The 20,714-nt window shown below is 38.9% G+C and overlaps 2 protein-coding genes across 2 annotated transcripts; one reads left to right on the plus strand and one right to left on the minus strand.

Annotated features, from left to right (window-relative positions):
- Positions 1-9,743: 9,743 nt before the first annotated feature.
- Positions 9,744-13,910, plus strand: LOC135776108 (uncharacterized). The gene is made up of 3 exons (XM_065286717.2): positions 9,744-9,867; positions 10,885-11,867; positions 13,452-13,910. The coding sequence occupies exons 2-3, from the start codon at positions 11,025-11,027 to the stop codon at positions 13,776-13,778; spliced, it is 1,170 nt and encodes a 389-aa protein (XP_065142789.1). The 5' UTR covers positions 9,744-9,867; positions 10,885-11,024; the 3' UTR covers positions 13,779-13,910.
- A 993-nt stretch (positions 13,911-14,903) lies between these two features.
- Positions 14,904-19,523, minus strand: LOC135769654 (uncharacterized). Its single transcript, XM_065279103.2, has 2 exons — positions 19,398-19,523; positions 14,904-18,379 (listed from the first exon to the last, which is right to left on the minus strand). The coding sequence occupies exons 1-2, from the start codon at positions 19,470-19,472 to the stop codon at positions 16,598-16,600; spliced, it is 1,857 nt and encodes a 618-aa protein (XP_065135175.2). The 5' UTR covers positions 19,473-19,523; the 3' UTR covers positions 14,904-16,597.
- Between the last annotated feature and the right edge of the window lie 1,191 nt (positions 19,524-20,714).

Consider the following 20,714-nt stretch of genomic DNA (forward strand, 5'->3'; position numbering starts at 1 on the left):
ACTGGCAGCAATTGACAAGTAACTTACTATAGAAAAAAAACACAGTAGTTAACTGGCAGCAATTGACAAGTAACTTACTGTGCTTTTTCTAAAGTAAGTTACTTGTCAATTGCTGCCAGTTAATTACTGTGAATTTCACAATATGTTTTTTACAGTGCAAGACAAGAGGAGATTAAATAGGGGAAACTAAACAAGATAACGAGGGCAACACAGGTGAGAGGGATGAACTGATAATGAATAATTAACAGGGAGAACAAGGGGGCGGGGACTAGAGACGAGACACCAGAGGCACATGACCCAATATACAAGGCCATGAGCCTCCACATAAAACAAGAGACTGTCAGAACCCTGCCATCATGATAAAACATAAATATAAAACAAGACTCTCACAGTCCTGACAGAACCCTTATAAATAATAACTGGTTGACCCCCTGGCAGCAATAACCTAAGCCAGGTGCTTCTTGTAGCTGTGGATCAGACCTGCACATCGTTGAGGAGAAATTTTATCCCATTCGTCCTGGCAAAACTGCTTTAGCTCTGTCATATTCTTTGGACGTCTCATGTGTATGGCCCTATTCAAGTCAATAGCATCTCTATTGGGTTGATGTCTGGGCTCTGACTTGGCCACTCCAAAAGGCAGATTTTGTTTTTCTGAAGCCATTCTGTTGTGGACTTGTGCTCCGGTGTTCCTGTTGCATCACCCACCTTTCTACACAGTTTCAGCTGACGTAGGGAAGAGTGGGGTAATTTTTGCCAGGGTGGATGTAGTTCCACCCATTGTTTCTTGAATACTATAGAAGAAATTGGTCATGTGACCACGTTATTTTGAAAAAGCCATCAATTTTACTCATCCTCAAAAAATAGAGAGACACATGGCATGAGAGGTAAGCACATTTTAGCTCAATTTTTTTTCCTTTCAAAGTAAAATTTCTATGATTAAGGTTTTTGGATTGTAGTGTCTGAACGATTATAGACAGGTTTGAAAATATTTTGCATGTTTTAGTGTTTAAGTAGGCTACACAATGACTCAATACAGTTAGCATAATGTTAGCTCTTGACTGCCGGATCATGCTAATTTTTTAAACTTGTAGGTCTGGGATGATTTGTGACAAAGGGCCTGGGTTAAGTTGGCCAGAGGTGATGTGCTCAAGAAACTACCCACAACCCAAAAACTTGGTGGTACAGCCAGAAGGGAACATAATTTTATAATCCCCTGCACTATTGACAAGTGGGATGTTAAGTAGTAGGCTAGATCCAGACCACCTAGACCTACATACTCACAGAGGATATTCTGGAGAAGTGAGGAGATGGGCATGCCTCATCAGTGTTTGACTTAGGCCTACCTGCCATTTGTTTCATTTAGCTAACACTGATTTCAGTTTTAAGTTTGCACTGTTATAAGTGCTTATATGGGCACTTCACCCAAAATAGCGCACACACACACCAACTAAGAGCCGTCAGGAAATCAACGTCACTAGAGAAGTGTTTTTGTTTGTGAGGGAAAAGCTTGTTTAGCTTTCCAATGAACCCAGCATTATGGAAACAATGGTTATATTTTGCTTATCTGAGGTAGCAGCGGAGTGTGTTTGTTTAAAGCTGGATGAAATGGGGCGGTCTGCCACCTGACTGCAGATGATCAAATGTGTGTTCAATGGCACTGTGCAGAACGACCCACGAAAAACATCTGCGAGTACCGCAAGAGTGATTAGAAAGCATCCGGAGCAGTCTTCTCTCACAATACTTTCATGCCGTACACCATTTGTTTGCACTGTAACACATGTGAAAATTGATGGACAGCTATGCACAGGAAGATAGCATTCTGTATTCAAATGGGAAAAAACTGTCCAAAATAAAACCCATGCTTCACTTTCAGGTCAGTCACAAGCCTGTGATAATGTATATCACCAACTCGTCCACCTGATTTAAATAAAGTATAATAATGTATATCCAATTTATACCATGTAACTTCAATTGTTTAAGTGACATTGTGCTGCTTTGCGTTTTAAAGCATGGTAAATATATTTGTGCTAAAGACAAATGTGTTGTATATGTTAATAATGGTCTATGCCCATATTTATTATTTTAATGAACAAAATCCGCTTAACTGAATTCGTGAGTGTTAAATCAGTCAAACACTTGTAGAACATAACCATACCTAAAAAAAAATTTTTTTTCCTAATAGGCTTTTAATTTACTTACAAGAAAGACATTAAGTAATTCCACACGAAATTGCTTGGATTTATACTGACACATATTATTAGCTAAGCTAATCTTACGCAGATCACCTTCACCTCTACCATCAAGACATCCGCCATCTCCCCAGCATCGTCCTACGCTTCAGCACATCTGGCAATCCCTGCAATAGAGAAATGGACAGTGCTTAGCTTAAGACAAGCATGAACCAACGCCGACATCTTCTCTAAGAAAATGAATAAAGCGGAGCTCTACAAACTTTACATCTCTCTTCAAAATCCACCCCCTGCCGCAAAGCCACAAACTAAACAAGGAAGGATCATAAAGCTCCATAAATACACTCACCAAAAGGACATCCTTCCTCTCTCACAGGAGCGTTTTTTTCAGGCCACACCAGCAGGCCTTTAGCTAGTCTAGGCCATGCTCCAGATTCCGCTGCCAAATTTGCTGTACACCACACGCCACAACACTTTTCAGCGATACAGGTCTCCCATCCAGCTCAAGCATGCTTCAGCCAGCGGCAATGTCCCTGCTTCCACAAGCTTTTCGTTCAGTTTTTTCTAACCCTATTCCCTGTCCGTGGCCTGAAGCTGGTCTCGAGCGTGAGGCTGCCTCCGCTAGCAATCCCAATCCCCCCTCCTTTTCACTTCTCAAGCCCCAGGCATTGACGTGAGGCTTCCTCTGCAAATGGTCCCTGCTTCAGCTTCCACCCTACCCAACATTAAATCTCCCTACACATTGTCCGTTGCAACAACAACTCCAGTAACTCACTATTCAGAAATAATACTCCCATAAACCCCTCCTCAATGCTTTCCTAGATATCATTCTCCAAGCCATGTCCCCCAGGACCCTACAATCCTACCGAACCTCTTGGAAGTGCTTCCACTTCCACTCTTCCTACAACCTAATTTTCTCTGACTTTTCTATACTCACCCCCTTATTCATATCTCACCACAATAACCTCCAAGCCAGCTCTATCAAAAGATACCTAAGTGGAATTCAATTTTTCCACAAACTTATTTTCGGCTCACACATCCCAGTAATAGCCAACACCCAGACATCCATGCTCGTATCCAAAGAAGCCACCCCACCCATACCGATGCAAGAGAGCCAATAACCCTAAAAACACTCACCAAATGCATCTCCACCCCCCCATCAAGGTTACCACTTACACCACCCACACACTTTACGCAATGTTCATGCTGGCTTTTATCTGGTTCCTCAGATCCTCAGAACTCTCCATCACTTCAAATCCAAATAACCACTCCACAGTTTCAGATCTATCCCTTCTGGACAACAACACCATTTTTTTATTTCATGAAACAAAGCAAGACGGACCAAAGGCCATTTCATTTACATATTCAATTTCCCATCACCAATTCAACCATACCAGACTCTCCTAGCCTACCTACATTCCAGAAACTCCAAGGCTAGATCCATATCAGACCCACTCTTCACAGACAACTCCAACCGCACGGTTACAAGTTCTGGTTACTAAACACCTTAAATCTGTCTTACTCCCATCTGGCATCCCAGCAGACCCCTTCTCCAGCCATTCCTTCCGCATAGGTATGGCAACCACAGCTGCTTAAAAAAGTCATTTTCCAAATAAGGATCCAAGCACTTGGACGCTGGTCATCAAAGGCTTTCAATACCTACATTCGATCAAATCCCACCCACATCAGAGAAGCTCAACGAACCTTTATCAGCTGATCCCATACAACTATAAGACTCTGTCCACTGCCAAAGCAGTGATGCTTCTCTACTCCCACAGGAGCCCTGTTTCTTCACAGTAGCAGGGGTACTGTTTACTTTGCTCCCGCAGGAGCCCTACCTTTCACAATCTTCACTGCCATAGCAGTGTTGTTTCCTCTGCCTCACAAAAGCCCTGCTTTTCACAATATATGCTGCCGCTAGAGTCCTGTTTCTTAACCGCCACAGCTGTATTATTTCCTCTGCCCCCTTAGGAGCTCTGCTTTTCACAATCTCCACTGCCACAGCTGTGTTGTTTCCTTTGGTATCGCAGGAGCCCTGTTTTTAAACTGCCGCAGTGATACTTTTTCCTCTCCAAAATGTCTCCACTGCAACAGAAGTGACGATTTCTACGGTTCTGCAGGAGCCCCGTTTAGCTCCCACTTCACATTCCACAATTTTTGCGGGGCACCTGCAAAGTTCCCCACTGTGATACCGGGCTCAGAGTCCTTTCCTCGGACAGTATGCAAAATATGCATTCCAATAACTCTATCTGACTTATTTGTAAGTTTAAACTAAAATTTTGTTGTATTAACAAAGCTCAGGAGGAATACATTCAAATAATCAACCTAATCACCTTGTAATTATACACACACAGGGCCCTATATGCTGCCATACCTCAAGTTGAATGCGCTCTGAAGCTTAAAGGAAAGGGCCGTCAAGAGGCTTCATAAGCACATGGGATAGCTTCAGCTATCCATCTACTCAAAGTCTGCTTGGTGGCTGGAAACCCATTCCGGGCCAAACCGAAGCATGTAAATAACTGCTCTGTTCACCTGAACCGGGCAGTACTATGCACATACATGTCCAGTGCATGCACTGGGAATAGCAAATTAAGCGGCCTCTGGCTAAATAACCCGTAACCCGACCTAGGGTAGAAATGCTTTACCATGCCTGGAGCGAACTCGAGGCAGGTGAGTGAAACCGAGAGAGCCAATAAACTCCCACCCTCAGTGGCTCAAATGGTGCCCCTGATAAGTCCTCCAGGACCACAGACAGATCCCACGCAGGGATCCTAAAATGACCCGCAAGCCTCAGCCTCCGAGTGCCACACAGGAAACGCATGAATAGATGGTTTTACTTAATAAGGGACCGACCACTAAGGTATGAAAGGCAGATATAACTTAGCCTGGTCCAACCAGACTCTCGTACATTCATTTCATTTGTACAGAGAGCCTGGCCACGCTCCATTGCAAAGGGTTACTTCCGTTAAGGAGAATCCTCTGAAGTTTAAAACTATTGGATCTGCCCAGAGTCACTCAGGATTTGCCATAGGCGATCGCTAACGTGTGGTCGTGACGTATATTATGCGCCGAAACCGGCCAGAAACAACAAATATGAATAATCAGACTAACAAAACTTAGCAAACCTGGTTCTTGCTCCGGCTTTAACTTCTGTATATTCGGCAGTTTTGCAACAATGGACCGAATAGATTTTCTCACGTCTTTCTCTGCTGCCATTACTGAACTACAACTCAAACTGACACACAACCTCAAAGTCATTGTTCTTAGCCACCCCCCTCTGTTCGCTGATTGGACCTGCAGATTTTTGCAGGAGAAAATGAAACTCTACTTAGCAGTCCCAGGCGTAGTACTGAAGCATAATGAAAATTAAGCAGAAGCACGTAGGAGGATGGAGCCAGGCTAGATATAACTGCCACATAAGCCTTAATGGTCAAAGGAGCCAGCCCTGCTGCGAACTGCTCCTATAAAAACTCCAGAACTGTACCAAGGGGCAGTTAACTGTGTCATATAAGTGCTCTTGACACCATTTAATAAAAAGTCTTAATTTAAATGCGTATAATTTCATGGTGGGGGGAGCTCTGGAATGTAAAATAGTCTGCACAACCTCGGCAAACTCATTCGCTCAAGGCAGGGGTGAAACACAGTGCCCCTTGCCTGAGACTACAGATCCCTCCAGATCAGCCCCTGAAATTGGGAGCCATCTATAAGGGAGACCAGGTTCGAAAACCACACTCGGGTTGGCCGACACAGGGCTACGAGCATCCCTCAAAGCCACTTCCCGGCTTAGAGGGATGCATCCATTGTTATCCTGATGTGATGACCCTGAGCCCCCAATATTGGCCTTCTTGGGAAAGGAACCATGGTTTCTTCCATAATACTAAGGCACAAAGCATATGTGTGTGACCTTGATCATGAGAAACGGGTTGCCCCTCAGGGAACCCCATGGTTAAAGGATGGATTCTATATGAGCAGGAGACAACCGTGCCTGCAGTTGTTGAAATCCATACCACGCCCAGAAAAGAGGTCCTTTGTGCTGGAGAAGCACACTTTCCTGGCATTTAGTTAATGGGACATTTTTGCCCTTTAGGCTTCCCATAACTGATCCCAGCAAGAAAGAGATGCGTCTGTCATTAATATTACACGCCGACATACTGCACCTAGATTTGGGCCTGTAAATAAATACCCAAAGTTTTTTCATATTCTTAGGGCACAAAGACATATGCGCATAACCCTGAACAGTGAAAAAGCCAACACTTGCCTTTTTGAGAAAGGAACCATGGTTTCTTTCATAATACTAAGGCACAAAGCATCTGCATTTGACCTTGATCATGAGAAACGGGTTGACCCTCAGGGAACCCCATGGTTTAAGGATGGATTCTATACGAGCAGGAAACAACTGTGCCTGTAGTCGTTGAAATCCATACCATGCCCAGAAAAGAGGTCCTCTGAACTGGAGAGGCACACTTTTCCTGGCGTCTGGCTGATTGCACATTTTTGTCCTTTTGGCTTTCCATAGCCGATCCTCAGCTTAATAGAGATGCATCTGTCATTAATGTCATGCAACGACAGACCACACCTAACTCCGGGCCTTTAGCCAGAAACCCGACATTATTCCATATTCTTAGGGCACGAAGACATGCACGCGTAACCCTGAACATGTAGAAAAGGCCAACACTGGCCAAAAGGAACTATGGTTTCTTCCATAATACTAAGGCACAAAGCATCTGCGTGTGACCTTGATCATGAAAAATGGGTTGCCCCTCAAGGAACCCCATGGTTAAAGGATAAATTCTATACGAGCAGAAGACAACTGTGCCTGCAGTCGTTGAAATCCATACTACGCCCAGAAACGAGGTCCTCTGTACTGGAGAAGCACACTTTTCCCGGCGTTTAGCTGATTGGACATATTTGCTCTTTTTGCCTTCCATAGCTGATCCTCAGCTTAAGAGAGCTGTATCTATCTCTTTTATGTGTTGAAAATAGACATCCTGCTGATGTTTGTTGAACGTTTTTGCTGAGAACAAGAGAAAACGGTACTCGTGAAGAGGTGAGCGCATGGGAGCAAGCGCATATTACACGTGCACACTTAAGGAATAATTTCCTCAAAAATTAATAAATAAATAAAAATAATCATTAGAGAACATTCTGTAGTTATTTTTAGGTTATATAAAAACAACCATCCAGCAACATTATGGGTAAGTTATTTTATGGTTCCAGAATATCCACAAAAATAACCATTAGCGAACATTCTGTTTGAGTTATTTTTAGGTTATTTAAAAATAACCACATGCAAGGTGATGAGGACGTTATTTTATGGTTCCAAAAATAACTTTTAGAGAACGTTTTGTGTAAGATATTGTTAGGTTATTTAAAAATAACCACCCTGCAATGTTATGGGAACGTCATTTTATGGTTCCAACCCCCCCAAAAAACCCACAAGAGGACGTAATGTATAAGTTAATTTTAATTTATTTATACCATGAAACGTTATGGAAACAATATTTATGGATGCAAAAATCAACACAAAAAGAACGTTCCCAGAAGAACTATTATTTGGTTCCACAAAATAACCAAAAACTAACGTTAGGGGAATGCAGTGTTCGAATTGAGGGGTCTGGGGGGTCCCGGATCTCCTATAAGCCTTGAGGTATCGCTTTGTGGCAACTCAACATGAGAATTTTAAATTAATGGAGTATTTTATTTTTAATAAAAACCAGGGGACCCCCAATTTATATTTTTGTGCTTTATTGGGGCTCCACTGGTTTTATTAAAATTAAAATACTACATGATAAAATTTTTAATTCTCATGTTGAGTGCCACAAAGCGATACTGTCCATTATTTGTTCCAATTTCCCAACAAACTAATTCAAATGATTTCTGTCAAACATAAACTCTCAAGTGCGCCTCATGCTGTTTTCTGGAGGAATTGACAGACGAGTTGTGGATTATTTTGTCCTCATTGACAAATCTGTAGAAATCTTCAGGATTAGAATTTTTTTATTCTTCTCAAACTATTATTTCATAACAGTGGCGATGCTACCCATTCAGATTGACGAGCTGGTCCTACGAGTCAAAAGAGACAAAATGGGAATGCAAAAGAAATCTTGCATTCAGAAATAAATAACTATTTATAGAAAGCTTTTCTTTTGCATGTGTGTTTTTAAACCTTGCAAATGTTAACATGCAAGCAATTTTAAACAATTTAAGCGCAAGATGTTAAAGTGAGCACAGACAATGACGCACACTGTTGAGCGGACACAGAGACACGCGTTTCCTAAAGCATGCAAACACAAAATGGTCTCGAAATACCACAGTCTTGGCACCTATTCTCATAAAAACATTCAGTTATGTCTTAAAGTTAGTGCAAACAGTTCAGAAAGAAATCAGATCTTTGTGTTGGTCTGATAGTAGCATCTGCTTATGTTTGTGTAATTTATATTAATTCAACAACAGCAACATATGAGAATCACTTCTGTATCTTTAAAAAGATAAATTATATTTAATGAAGAAGACAGTGTTATTATTCATTTGGTTCTTCTATTCATACCTAAATACTACTGTTAGATCGTACTTTATTTGTAACTTCTATTTTTATATTCTCATAATTTCTTAATTTGTTCTTATTTTATTTTACCACGCCCAGTTTTGCTGATCCGAAAATTATTTGATCTTTGATTTAAAAAACGCAATGTAATCCATTTAACCACTACCATAAATTAATAAATAAAAAGTGTTATAAATAAAAGTGTTAGTTGACCTGTCATTTAAAATGTTTTTCTGGCAATTTTGCAGGCTGTCAGTTTGAGATAAATATGTATTTCAAGAAGTGTATTTCAATGTTACGGAAGAGGATTAGGGCCACTGGTGAAAAAATATTTGAATTCTGACTTTATTCTCAGAATTCTGACTTTAAACTCAGAATTCTGACTTTAATCTCAGAATTCTGACTTTAATCTCAGAATTCTGGCTTTAAACTCAGAATTCTGACTTTAAACTCAGAATTCTGACTTTAAACTCAGAATTCTGACTTTAAACTCAGAATTCTGACTTTAAACTCAGAATTCTGACTTTAAACTCAGAATTCTGACTTTTATCTCAGAATTCTGACTTTAATCTCAGAATTCTGACTTTAATCTCAGAATTCTGACTTTAATCTCAGAATTCTGACTTTTATCTCAGAATTCTGAATTTTATCTCAGAATTCTGACTTTTATCTCAGAATTCTGACTTTTATCTCAGAATTCTGACTTTAATCTCAGAATTCTGACTTTAAACTCAGAATTCTGACTTTAATCTCAGAATTCTGACTTTAATCTCAGAATTCTGACTTTAAACTCAGAATTCTGACTTTAATCTCAGAATTCTGACTTTAATCTCAGAATTCTGACTTTAAACTCAGAATTCTGACTTTAAACTCAGAATTCTGACTTTAAACTCAGAATTCTGACTTTAATCTCAGAATTCTGACTTTAAACTCAGAATTCTGACTTTAAACTCAGAATTCTGACTTTTATCTCAGAAGTATGGGTACCTGTAATGGACCAATGAGAGGGAGTAACTTTGCATGCTGTAGCCGCCGGAGAACCATCCATACACGCTGAACATGTCGGATTTAAGTGAGTTTTTGCGTAGTCGAGGGGTCCCAGATGAAGCAATTACATTACTGGAAGAACAAAAGGTGGGTAAAAGAGAATTATACGTTGGTTTGGTGCTTGGTGTTTGTAAAACTACGGAAATGCTACGGATATGAAATGAACACACGAGTTAGCTAGCAACTTTACCATGTTGTTTAAACTAATTGCATGTTTATGACGTCCAGTGTCCGCTAATGAGACACACTCATTTTAGTATAAAGCTCCGTTCTTTAGTGTTTTTAATGTTTTAACGACCGTGTTTTGTAAAGTAGACGGCATCGGTGATAATGTGTGGGGGGGATCAATATACGTAACCAGCTGTATAGGCAGCCAGTGAGCATAACAGCGTGAGCCTTAGCGCTTCTTATATTCAAAGCTCACTTCAGTTTGTCATTATATATTTGTTATGCTTCAGAAGTAAATGAGTGTTAACATGTTAGCATGATGAGGGCCAGTGCCAATTTGTTCCTTGTGATAAGGGCGAGATTTCTGCGGCGGGTCTCTACGCCAACTCGTCCCCAGCGAACGCGGTTTTTGATGTTATGATGCTTCATCCATACACTGTATAAACAATGGCCAAAGCGGTCTCCGCACTGCGATCGAGTTGCAAAGTCAACAAACACCTCAAACTATTTCTTGTTTGTAACGTTAAACACTTTAGAAACGAGTATGCCACACATCTGGGATTATAACAAGTTAATTCATCCACAAATTAAAATGGGCTGTGGACAAATAGAAGTTAAATTAAGCAAATAAATGAGTATAACAAAGAGTGTACGAAGTTACTGGCAGACATTCATTGTATGATTTCAAGTTTATATAAATATATGCATAGATATTTGCTCCTTATAATAAATTAACCTGTCAATTTGCTTTTGAACCATTGTATTTAAAATGATTGAGATATCTGGTGACTCTTGTCAAACTTGTTAAAAAGTTTTCGTTGGATTGACACAGAGCCTACTTTGAAAAGGGTTGATTTATTATGAGGCTTAACCTTATTATTTACGGAATGTGCACTTTGGAGATCATTGTCTTTTTTTCTTTGTTGTTCTGTGCAGATTGACAGCGACGTCATCATGCTCATGGATGATGCAAAGCTGGCAAATAACATCCCCTCCTATGGAGACCGAATCACCCTCTTCAATTACTGTTAAAGCCTCCCCTCAATAGGATTTGATCAGTTTTGCTACTCACAACAATGCCTGCTATGTCAGATTTGGATGAATATATCAAACTCTACTTCAGACTTTCTTTCAGTAACAAAGAAATACTTGCAATTTTAGCACACAACAATCAAATAGTAATAAGTGTCCGGACTTTAAAGAGAATTTGTAGAAGACTTGGTCTGTTCAGAAGGAAGAACCAGTCTGACTTGGATGAAGTGCTGGCTTTTGTTCAACATGAGATCATGACTAATGGACAGATGCAGGGTTACCGTTGGCTACATCTTCGTGCTGTTCAACGGGGATTTGTTGTATCACAAGATACCATCAGACGCATCATCAAATTGGTTGATCCACAAGGTGTGGAATTAAGACGAGCCAGACGCTTGAGAAGACGTCAATACAGCTGCAGAGGGCCAAATGCGCTTTGGCATATGGATGGCTATGATAAGTTAAAGCCCTATGGCATTGCCATCAATGGCTGTATAGATGGCTATAGTCGCTATGTGTTATGGATGGAGGCCTATACTACGAACAGTGATCCTAAAGTAGTTGCAAGTTACTTCATCAAAACAGTTTCAAGCATAGGGGGATGTCCAGAGAGGATTCGTGCAGACAGGGGAACAGAAAATGTTTGTGTTGAAGAAATGCAGATATTTTTGCGGCGCAACCACCCAGACAGTTTTGCAGGGGAGAGAAGTTTCCTTTATGGAAGAAGCACAGCAAACCAGCGCATTGAGGGATGGTGGGGTACCCTCCGCAAACAAAGTGCACAGTTCTGGATGAACTTATTTCAAACTTTTCAGGATGATGGCCACTTCACAGGAGACTTTTTGGACAAAAGTCTCATCCAATTCTGTTTCCTTAATCTTGTTCAGGTAATAATCTTTCTTCACCTTATAAAATGAGTCAGTAATAAATGGAGTATAGTAATAATAACAGTTACATTGGTTACAACACTGTTTGCAGGTTTTGCTCAGCTTCACTTTTCAAACTCTTGCTTAAGGGGCTAAGCGAGAGTATTTTTGGGCCATGTAGGCCCCAAAATAATGTCACAACCCTCCGGACATCATGCCACACACGAGAGATGTAACTGTATTGTTTAGATAAGAAGTCTAAAGAAGGCTCCCTTGAAATCTAAAAAATATATTCGGTCATCAAGCTTAGCCATGCAGCTACCAGTGATTTGCAGTGTCTCGGTTCAAACATTTTAAGGTTATTTTACATTAAAACATCTTGCTTATTTTGCATTTAATGAAATACTGTAACATGATAACTATGAATGTTCAATTAGTGCTACTATTCACAATATGACAGATGATTGATCATTGATCATTTACAGCTTCATACAGATAAGTTTGCTTTAAACAGTGATACTGTAGTAATGTAGCCCACAGTAAATTTTTCACAGCAAATTTTGTCTTAATGTCGACTCACAGAGTCACAGTGTTAAAGGACATTTTAGTCTTTGCATATGGCAGTCATTTTTGGCCATATTTATCTCAAGATTTTATGCTGCAATTATTGAAGCATGAATTTTTTTTATTAGATTCCATTGACTTTTTTTAAAAAGGTGGAGGCTGAAATGTCAAACTGGAGCTGACAGCTCAATTACATTAGCAGAAGAACTTGACAGCTGAAACATGTTGTTAACACAGCTGAATGGCACATAATATAAGTCCTGCTATGTCCTGTGACACGCTGCAGTTCCCTGCTATACCATAAACTACTACTACAGCTACTATTTCTAGTCACTGAACCATTATATTTATGTGACTATTATTGCCACACCCCCAACCGGCACAGTCAGACACCGCCTACCAAGAGCCTGGGTCTGTCCCAGGTTTCTCGCTAAAAGGGGTTTTTTCTTCACTGTCACACTGAATGATTACTCTTGGGGGACTTACTGGAATTTTGGGGTCTTTGTAAATTATAGAGTGTGGTCTAGACCTACTCTATCTGACTCTTGTTATGATTTAATACTATAAATAAAGTTGAATTGAAATTGAATAAGGAGAAATAAAATGCCATAAAAATGCAAAGAAATTTGTATTCATATCTGATGTAAAACTCACTATCCCCCTGTTAAGATACACTTATTGTTTGGCGCTTTTACATGATCCATCTCTAGTTTTCTGTTCATGTACAGTGAACATTCGAGACTTTCATTCAGAGCCTCCTGTTAGGATGCAGTTACTGTATGCACTGACATAAAGTCTTAGTAAAGTATTACAGTATCAGTGCAGCATTGTTCTATATGCTCATGCTGTTTGTTGAGAAAATGACATTCTCTTGCTGTTCAGTTTTACAGTGATTAGTGTGGCATGCTGCATCTATTCACCGTTGACTTAGCTGATGAAATGCAGAAAACCTAGGTTTCAGTTTAGGGAGCAGTTGCATAGATTAAGACCAACTATATCACATGTTTGTAGTCTGTATTTACTGTGTTTGTTTCTCTGCAGGATGAACTTGATGAAGTTGTCAACACATGGAATTCACACAAAATCAGAGCACGATCAAGTGATGATGCGGCATCGGGTCGACCATTTGTGATGTACTCATTTCCAGAGTTACACAGTGCTGAGGATAGACTGAAACCAATTGTCATGGAGGAAGTCACTTTGTGTATGGAAGAGTGTACTCCTAAAGGCCAGTTTCCATGTGACGAAACTGTTTTTGAACTGTGTTGTCTCCTAATGGAGGAGAAAGGATGGGATGTTCCAGCAGATCCACTTGATGCAGCTGATCTGTACATCATGTTAAGAGAGGAAATACAGAAAATAATTTGATGTGTTTAAGGTGAATGGGATGTTGGATGCAAACAAAGTGCCAACTTTTAAAGGGATAGTTCACCCAAAAATGAAAATTCTGTCATCATTTACTCACACTCGTGTTGTTACAAACCCGCATACATTTCTTTGTTCTGATGAACACATAGGAAGATATTTTGAGAAATGTTTGTAGCCAAACCATTCGTGGACCCCATTTACTTCCATAGTATTATTTTTTCCTACTATGGAAGTGAATGGGGTCCACAAACGGTTTGGTTACAACACATCTCAAAATATCTTCCTTTGTGTTCATCAGAACAAAGAAATGTATGCGGGTTTGTAACAACATGTGAGTGAGAAATTGATGACTGAATTTTCATTTCTGGGTGAACTATCCCTTTAAGAGATGAAATTAGAAAACTACAAGACCCTTAATAAAAATAGCTAAATTGTAGTTACAGTTTTATTTAACAAAGTAATTAGTCAGTTTAATTTTGTTTCTGCAAAAAATAGGGACAAATGAAAGTGTTGGGTACATTATATGCAGTGAGGACATATGATGAATAAACTGGGTTCCAGAGCTTGTAAGCAGTTAAAGAACTTAAGATGGTTTAAAATAACCCACCTATAATAACTTAAATAACCAACTTATAATAAGTTGTTTTTATTTTCCAAATATGTATCAAAAACTGGCCTTGCTATTCCATGTGTTCCTAAGAAATGTTTGACCCCCAGCAACACAATTTTTATGTATTTATCTGATCATTGTGCATCTATTAAAACATTCAGCATAACTGTTTTAGGTTTTGTGTAAGATCAGCTCTTTCCAAGTAAATTGCTAGCTTTGCTTAATTGTGACTAGTTGACACCTTGCACTGGGTGACTTGTTTTTAATCCCAGTTGAATGATTTTTTTCACACTTGTGTCAAATGTTAATGACTAATAAACAGTTTGTAATATTCTTGAACCGTATTTTAAACCTCATTTACCCCATCACTTTTACCCATATGGAAAGAGAGCTTCATCAACATTCAATTAAATACCTGAATACAAATGTGAAAGTAACATTTTATTAACATTAAAACTACATATTAAACATTTTATAATAATAAGATGGTTAAACCTCATAACCACATAGCCTGGTCTGTAAAGTGCATATAACATGACTTTTTAAACTAACATTTGACTATTAAAAGTAACATTTAACATGTTTACAGTAAAGAGGCTTAAAAGAAATCTTAACTAAAGAGATGGTCACAAGCTAAAAGTGCATGAACACCACATGACAAATTCTACATAATAAATGCAGTATATGAAGCATGCAATTTTATATGGATGCTTTAAAAAAATAAAATGCCTTAACATCTCGTATAGCCTCTATCGATGCATCTTCTACAACAGTAACCTAATGTAAAAGATCATTAACACCTCAGGTCAACATTGGCTATTCAACCATGGCCTGTTACCTCAAACGTTATAGCCTATCATAAAATCAAAATCATACACGTAGTGTAGAATTAAGGCAAGTGTTAATGCTTATGACAACCTGCAAAGCTATATGCCAGACTTGCTTACAAACAAAGAAATACCTTCTCGTATTTAATTAAAATGAGATCCTGAGAGTTTGTAACATGTATTCCTAAACAACTACAGCCATTTAGCATTGCTAATATCAAATGTGTTGATTCACAAAGTAATGTAAGAACGCACAATTACCAGACTGCATTGTATAGTGCATGTGCAATATCAAACAGTAAAAAAAAAACATACACTTCAGACCTGCTTTCACTAACTAGGAAGTGGTATTTTAACAATAATCAAGTATTTAAACCTTAAAGACCTGAATTCAATTAAATCCAGCAAACACAAACATGGCTAATGCAAAAGCCATGGGAAAATTGTATAGACTGGGAAATTAACAATAGTGTTACTGCCAGCCTTACTTTTAGATTATGTATGGTAATTAGTGCAGACTTAAAAAAAAATTGAATAGATGAACTAGTCTGACTAGAACAATGCGCTTGCTGGTCCAACATGACATTTCAGCCAATAGTCAGTTGTGGCTTCGGAACACTTCTGGCTGAAATTGAATGGTTGTTTACACACAACATTCACATGGGTCATTATTTTGCAACTTACAAAAATCCTATAGCTGATATAGCTGACTGCATAAAGCACACTCTAAAAACAAACGGTGCTATATAGCACTAAAAATGGTTATTTGCTCGTAATCATAGAATAACCATTTTTAGTGCCGTATAGCACTGGTGAGGCACCTGTGTAGAACCATATAGTGCTATGAAGAACCATATGTGCTGCTTTATTGCCCCTATATGTTTCTTCACAGGTGCTTCACTGGTGCTATATGGCACAAAAAATGGTTCTTCTATGATTACGAGCAAATAACCACTTTTGGTGCTATATAGCACCGTTTGTTTTTAGAGTGCAGTGTTGAAGCATGACACAGTTGTTGCTGCTGTTGGAATGGAAACCTTAACCTCAATTAAACAAACAAAACATGTTTTTGTCCAGCAACAAGGTTTGGGTTGTACAGTTAGATAACTTGGTCTGTTGGAGATGAAACTGGCTTTGGTAATGGTCAGTATGACAGTTTGTTGTGGTATGTTAATGCACCACCAAAACACATGAAACTAGGGATAATATAGTTTTTGTAGCAAAAGATGGGCTTCCTTCTGCACAGCTGGAGTAACATGTCTGACTTTAAGGGTCTATTCCTCACACTTCCTTGCATTTTTATCCTTGAAATCCTGCATTAGTTCAAACTTCAAATGTGAAAAGTCTTAACAGTGGCTTGTTGTGGGATAGGTTTTGTCAATCTAAACAATGTCCATTACCCACACATTGCTTTCAAGAACTGCATTAAATTCTGAGCGAAAATCTGGGAAGTTCTCATAGGTGTCAGCTATATGCAAAATCTTCCCACATGTGTGCCCAACTGGTCTTCTTGTGAACTCTGTCATTTTTTCAAATTCCACATAGATGCTGTCTGTAACTATGAGATCAGATCCAGTGCAGAACCGCAGGAATTTCTGAAGTTTAATTTCATCTAGCTCTCTGATGAATCTTTTCAGATGATTTATTACTTCCTTCTGTTTTGTAGTCAAATCAGTGCCAGATTTCAGCAGATTGCATACCTTTTTTGTGGTAGGTTGCAGGTCAGAGAACAACTTTGTCAGTGCTTCTTGACTGAGAGAGAGCTGATGATGGGTGACCTCCCTCCAGCAGTCAATGACAAACATGGGTTTTTGGACAAGTTCTTTGTGCGATATTTCATCAACTATTGTAGGAAGAGTCTCCGCTGTGATTATTCTTCTACAGCCATAGCTGTCTAGAACCTCCACAAGATCATCAGAGTCAACTCCAGAGAAATTACTCATTGCCTGCATCAAAACCTCACGTTCTTGGCTGCTCACAAACTGCAGAAAATGTGCTTTAAGATCACTATACACATTGTTGAAAAGCACCTGTTCAAGGAAGGGGAGTGCAAGTTTGTTTGGCAAATATTGACAATCTTGGTAACCTTTCACAAGGATTCTGCCAACTGCCTTCCATTTTTCAGCAGGGAAGTCGTGGCGAATGAAGGGCACTTTCACTGTTGTACCAAGTGTACATCGATCATAGAATTCTTGCCAAAAGCAGCTGAGGACATCTCTTAAGACCCCAGATCCATTGCCTGCTTCTTCTTTGTTGTCTGGAAGTATGCGCCTCACATGCAGTGCTTTGTTTAAAATCTCTTCATCCGAGAAAGCTGTAATCATGTCATTAAAAGTGTTAGCATGATATATGGTGATAATAATCACATCCTCTGGACGAGCTGGACTGGTGGGCATAAGAAATCCCTCATAGATCAATGTGTCCTCTGTGTCATCTGCAGTGCTGTAATTAGAACCAAAAGTAATTTCAGAGTCCACAGGCACATTTAAAGAAGACTGGACTTCTTCAGAAACAAGCATGACCTCTCCCACTTGTAGTTCTGCTGTATTGATTTCATTGCCACTGTGTGCAGATACAAGAATGACTTCAGATGTCTCGCTGGCATCATCTTCAAGATCTTTTGGCTTTGTTGCAATGTAAAAGCGCAACATTGTGAGCCTTGCAGTCTCATACATAGTGCCAATGGACAGGCGTGTGTCATCAGTAAGGTGGTTCTGTTTGAAGTCCCACACCTCAAACTCAAAATCTGATTCTGGTCCTTTAGGAGATATTCCATCTGGGAAAAAAAGTTTCTTTCCTTCTTGAAGGATGTCATTTAATCCAGCATCAACTGCCAATTGAATTTTTCTGGTGCCACCTCCCTGCTTTGCCCTCACCTGTTTGGCAATGTGACCGTCACTGTGAATCCATCCTATCTCTACATTTCGTGTTGTTTTTAGCTTCTTTCTTTGTGTTGTTCTTGTGTCAGCATGTGATATGTTTTCCTTGGTGCCTTCCTTTCTGACTTTCATGCTCTCACGAAGTTTTTCTAAAAGCCCATGTTTTCGCTTTGAGATGGGCTTTTTACTTTTGCAGTAATTGAAGAGGGCGATTCGGTCTCCATAGGAGGGGATGTAATTTGCCAGCTTTGCATCATCCATGAGCATGATGACGTCGCTGTCAATCTGCACAGAACAACAAAGAAAAAAAGACAATGATCTCCAAAGTGCACATTCCGTAAATAATAAGGTTAAGCCTCATAATAAATCAACCCTTTTCAAAGTAGGCTCTGTGTCAATCCAACGAAAACTTTTTAACAAGTTTGACAAGAGTCACCAGATATCTCAATCATTTTAAATACAATGGTTCAAAAGCAAATTGACAGGTTAATTTATTATAAGGAGCAAATATCTATACATATATTTATATAAACTTGAAATCATACAATGAATGTCTGCCAGTAACTTCGTACACTCTTTGTTATACTCATTTATTTGCTTAATTTAACTTCTATTTGTCCACAGCCCATTTTAATTTGTGGATGAATTAACTTGTTATAATCCCAGATGTGTGGCATACTCGTTTCTAAAGTGTTTAACGTTACAAACAAGAAATAGTTTGAGGTGTTTGTTGACTTTGCAACTCGATCGCAGTGCGGAGACCGCTCTGGCCATTGTTTATACAGTGTATGGATGAAGCATCATAACATCAAAAACCGCGTTCGCTGGGGACGAGTTGGCGTAGAGACCCGCCGCAGAAATCTCGCCCTTATCACAAGGAACAAATTGGCACTGGCCCTCATCATGCTAACATGTTAACACTCATTTACTTCTGAAGCATAACAAATATATAATGACAAACTGAAGTGAGCTTTGAATATAAGAAGCGCTAAGGCTCACGCTGTTATGCTCACTGGCTGCCTATACAGCTGGTTACATATATTGATCCCCCCCCACACATTATCACCGATGCCGTCTACTTTACAAAACACGGTCGTTAAAACATTAAAAACACTAAAGAACGGAGCTTTATACTAAAACGAGTGTGTCTCATTAGCGGACACTGGACGTCATAAACATGCAATTAGTTTAAACAACATGGTAAAGTTGCTAGCTAACTCGTGTGTTCATTTCATATCCGTAGCATTTCCGTAGTTTTACAAACACCAAGCACCAAACCAACGTATAATTCTCTTTTACCCACCTTTTGTTCTTCCAGTAATGTAATTGCTTCATCTGGGACCCCTCGACTACGCAAAAACTCACTTAAATCCGACATGTTCAGCGTGTATGGATGGTTCTCCGGCGGCTACAGCATGCAAAGTTACTCCCTCTCATTGGTCCATTACAGGTACCCATACTTCTGAGATAAAAGTCAGAATTCTGAGATTAAAGTCAGAATTCTGAGATTAAAGTCAGAATTCTGAGATTAAAGTCAGAATTCTGAGATTAAAGTCAGAATTCTGAGTTTAAAGTCAGAATTCTGAGATTAAAGTCAGAATTCTGAGATTAAAGTCAGAATTCTGAGATTAAAGTCAGAATTCTGAGATTAAAGTCAGAATTCTGAGATTAAAGTCAGAATTCTGAGATTAAAGTCAGAATTCTGAGATTAAAGTCAGAATTCTGAGTTTAAAGTCAGAATTCTGAGATTAAAGTCAGAATTCTGAGTTTAAAGTCAGAATTCTGAGATTAAAGTCAGAATTCTGAGATTAAAGTCAGAATTCTGAGTTTAAAGTCAGAATTCTGAGATTAAAGTCAGAATTCTGAGATTAAAGTCAGAATTCTGAGTTTAAAGTCAGAATTCTGAGATTAAAGTCAGAATTCTGAGATTAAAGTCAGAATTCTGAGATTAAAGTCAGAATTCTGAGATTAAAGTCAGAATTCTGAGATTAAAGTCAGAATTCTGAGTTTAAAGTCAGAATTCTGAGATTAAAGTCAGAATTCTGAGTTTAAAGTCAGAATTCTGAGATTAAAGTCAGAATTCTGAGATTAAAGTCAGAATTCAAATATTTTTTTCACCAGTGGCCCTAATCCTCTTCCGTACAATGTGTAGTTCACAAACTTAAACAATACTGAAATCATTATTGTATTACATTACATTTTTTAAACCCGCAGTCCTTTTCTTTTTATAGTTCGTTAACAATTATATTCAGTTATGTGTACTATAATTATGTAATTGTAAAAAAAATCTGAGTAGTTTTAATGTAGCTAGCTACTTTTTAATAGTAACTTAAGTTAACTTTTTCAGCTTGGCAGTATAACTAATTTTACTGATAAGTGTAGCTTCTCTAACGACAGTTTCAAGTAGCTTCCCCAACACGGCTCCGCCCACAAAAAACCGTCAAACAACTTAAAATGGTTTAAGAGTAAAATATGGGCAATTTTGGGGGGATGAACTATTCATTTGTTAAGATAGCACCAATTGTGGTCTCAACAGTAGTCTTTTGATTAACATAACGCGCTTGGTTCATTTAAAAGTTTAGAAATTAATTGGTTTTGTATATTCATTTGATTAGAACAA

Source organism: Paramisgurnus dabryanus, chromosome 21, assembly GCF_030506205.2.
Source record: "Paramisgurnus dabryanus chromosome 21, PD_genome_1.1, whole genome shotgun sequence".
Classification (NCBI taxonomy): Eukaryota; Metazoa; Chordata; class Actinopteri; order Cypriniformes; family Cobitidae; genus Paramisgurnus; species Paramisgurnus dabryanus.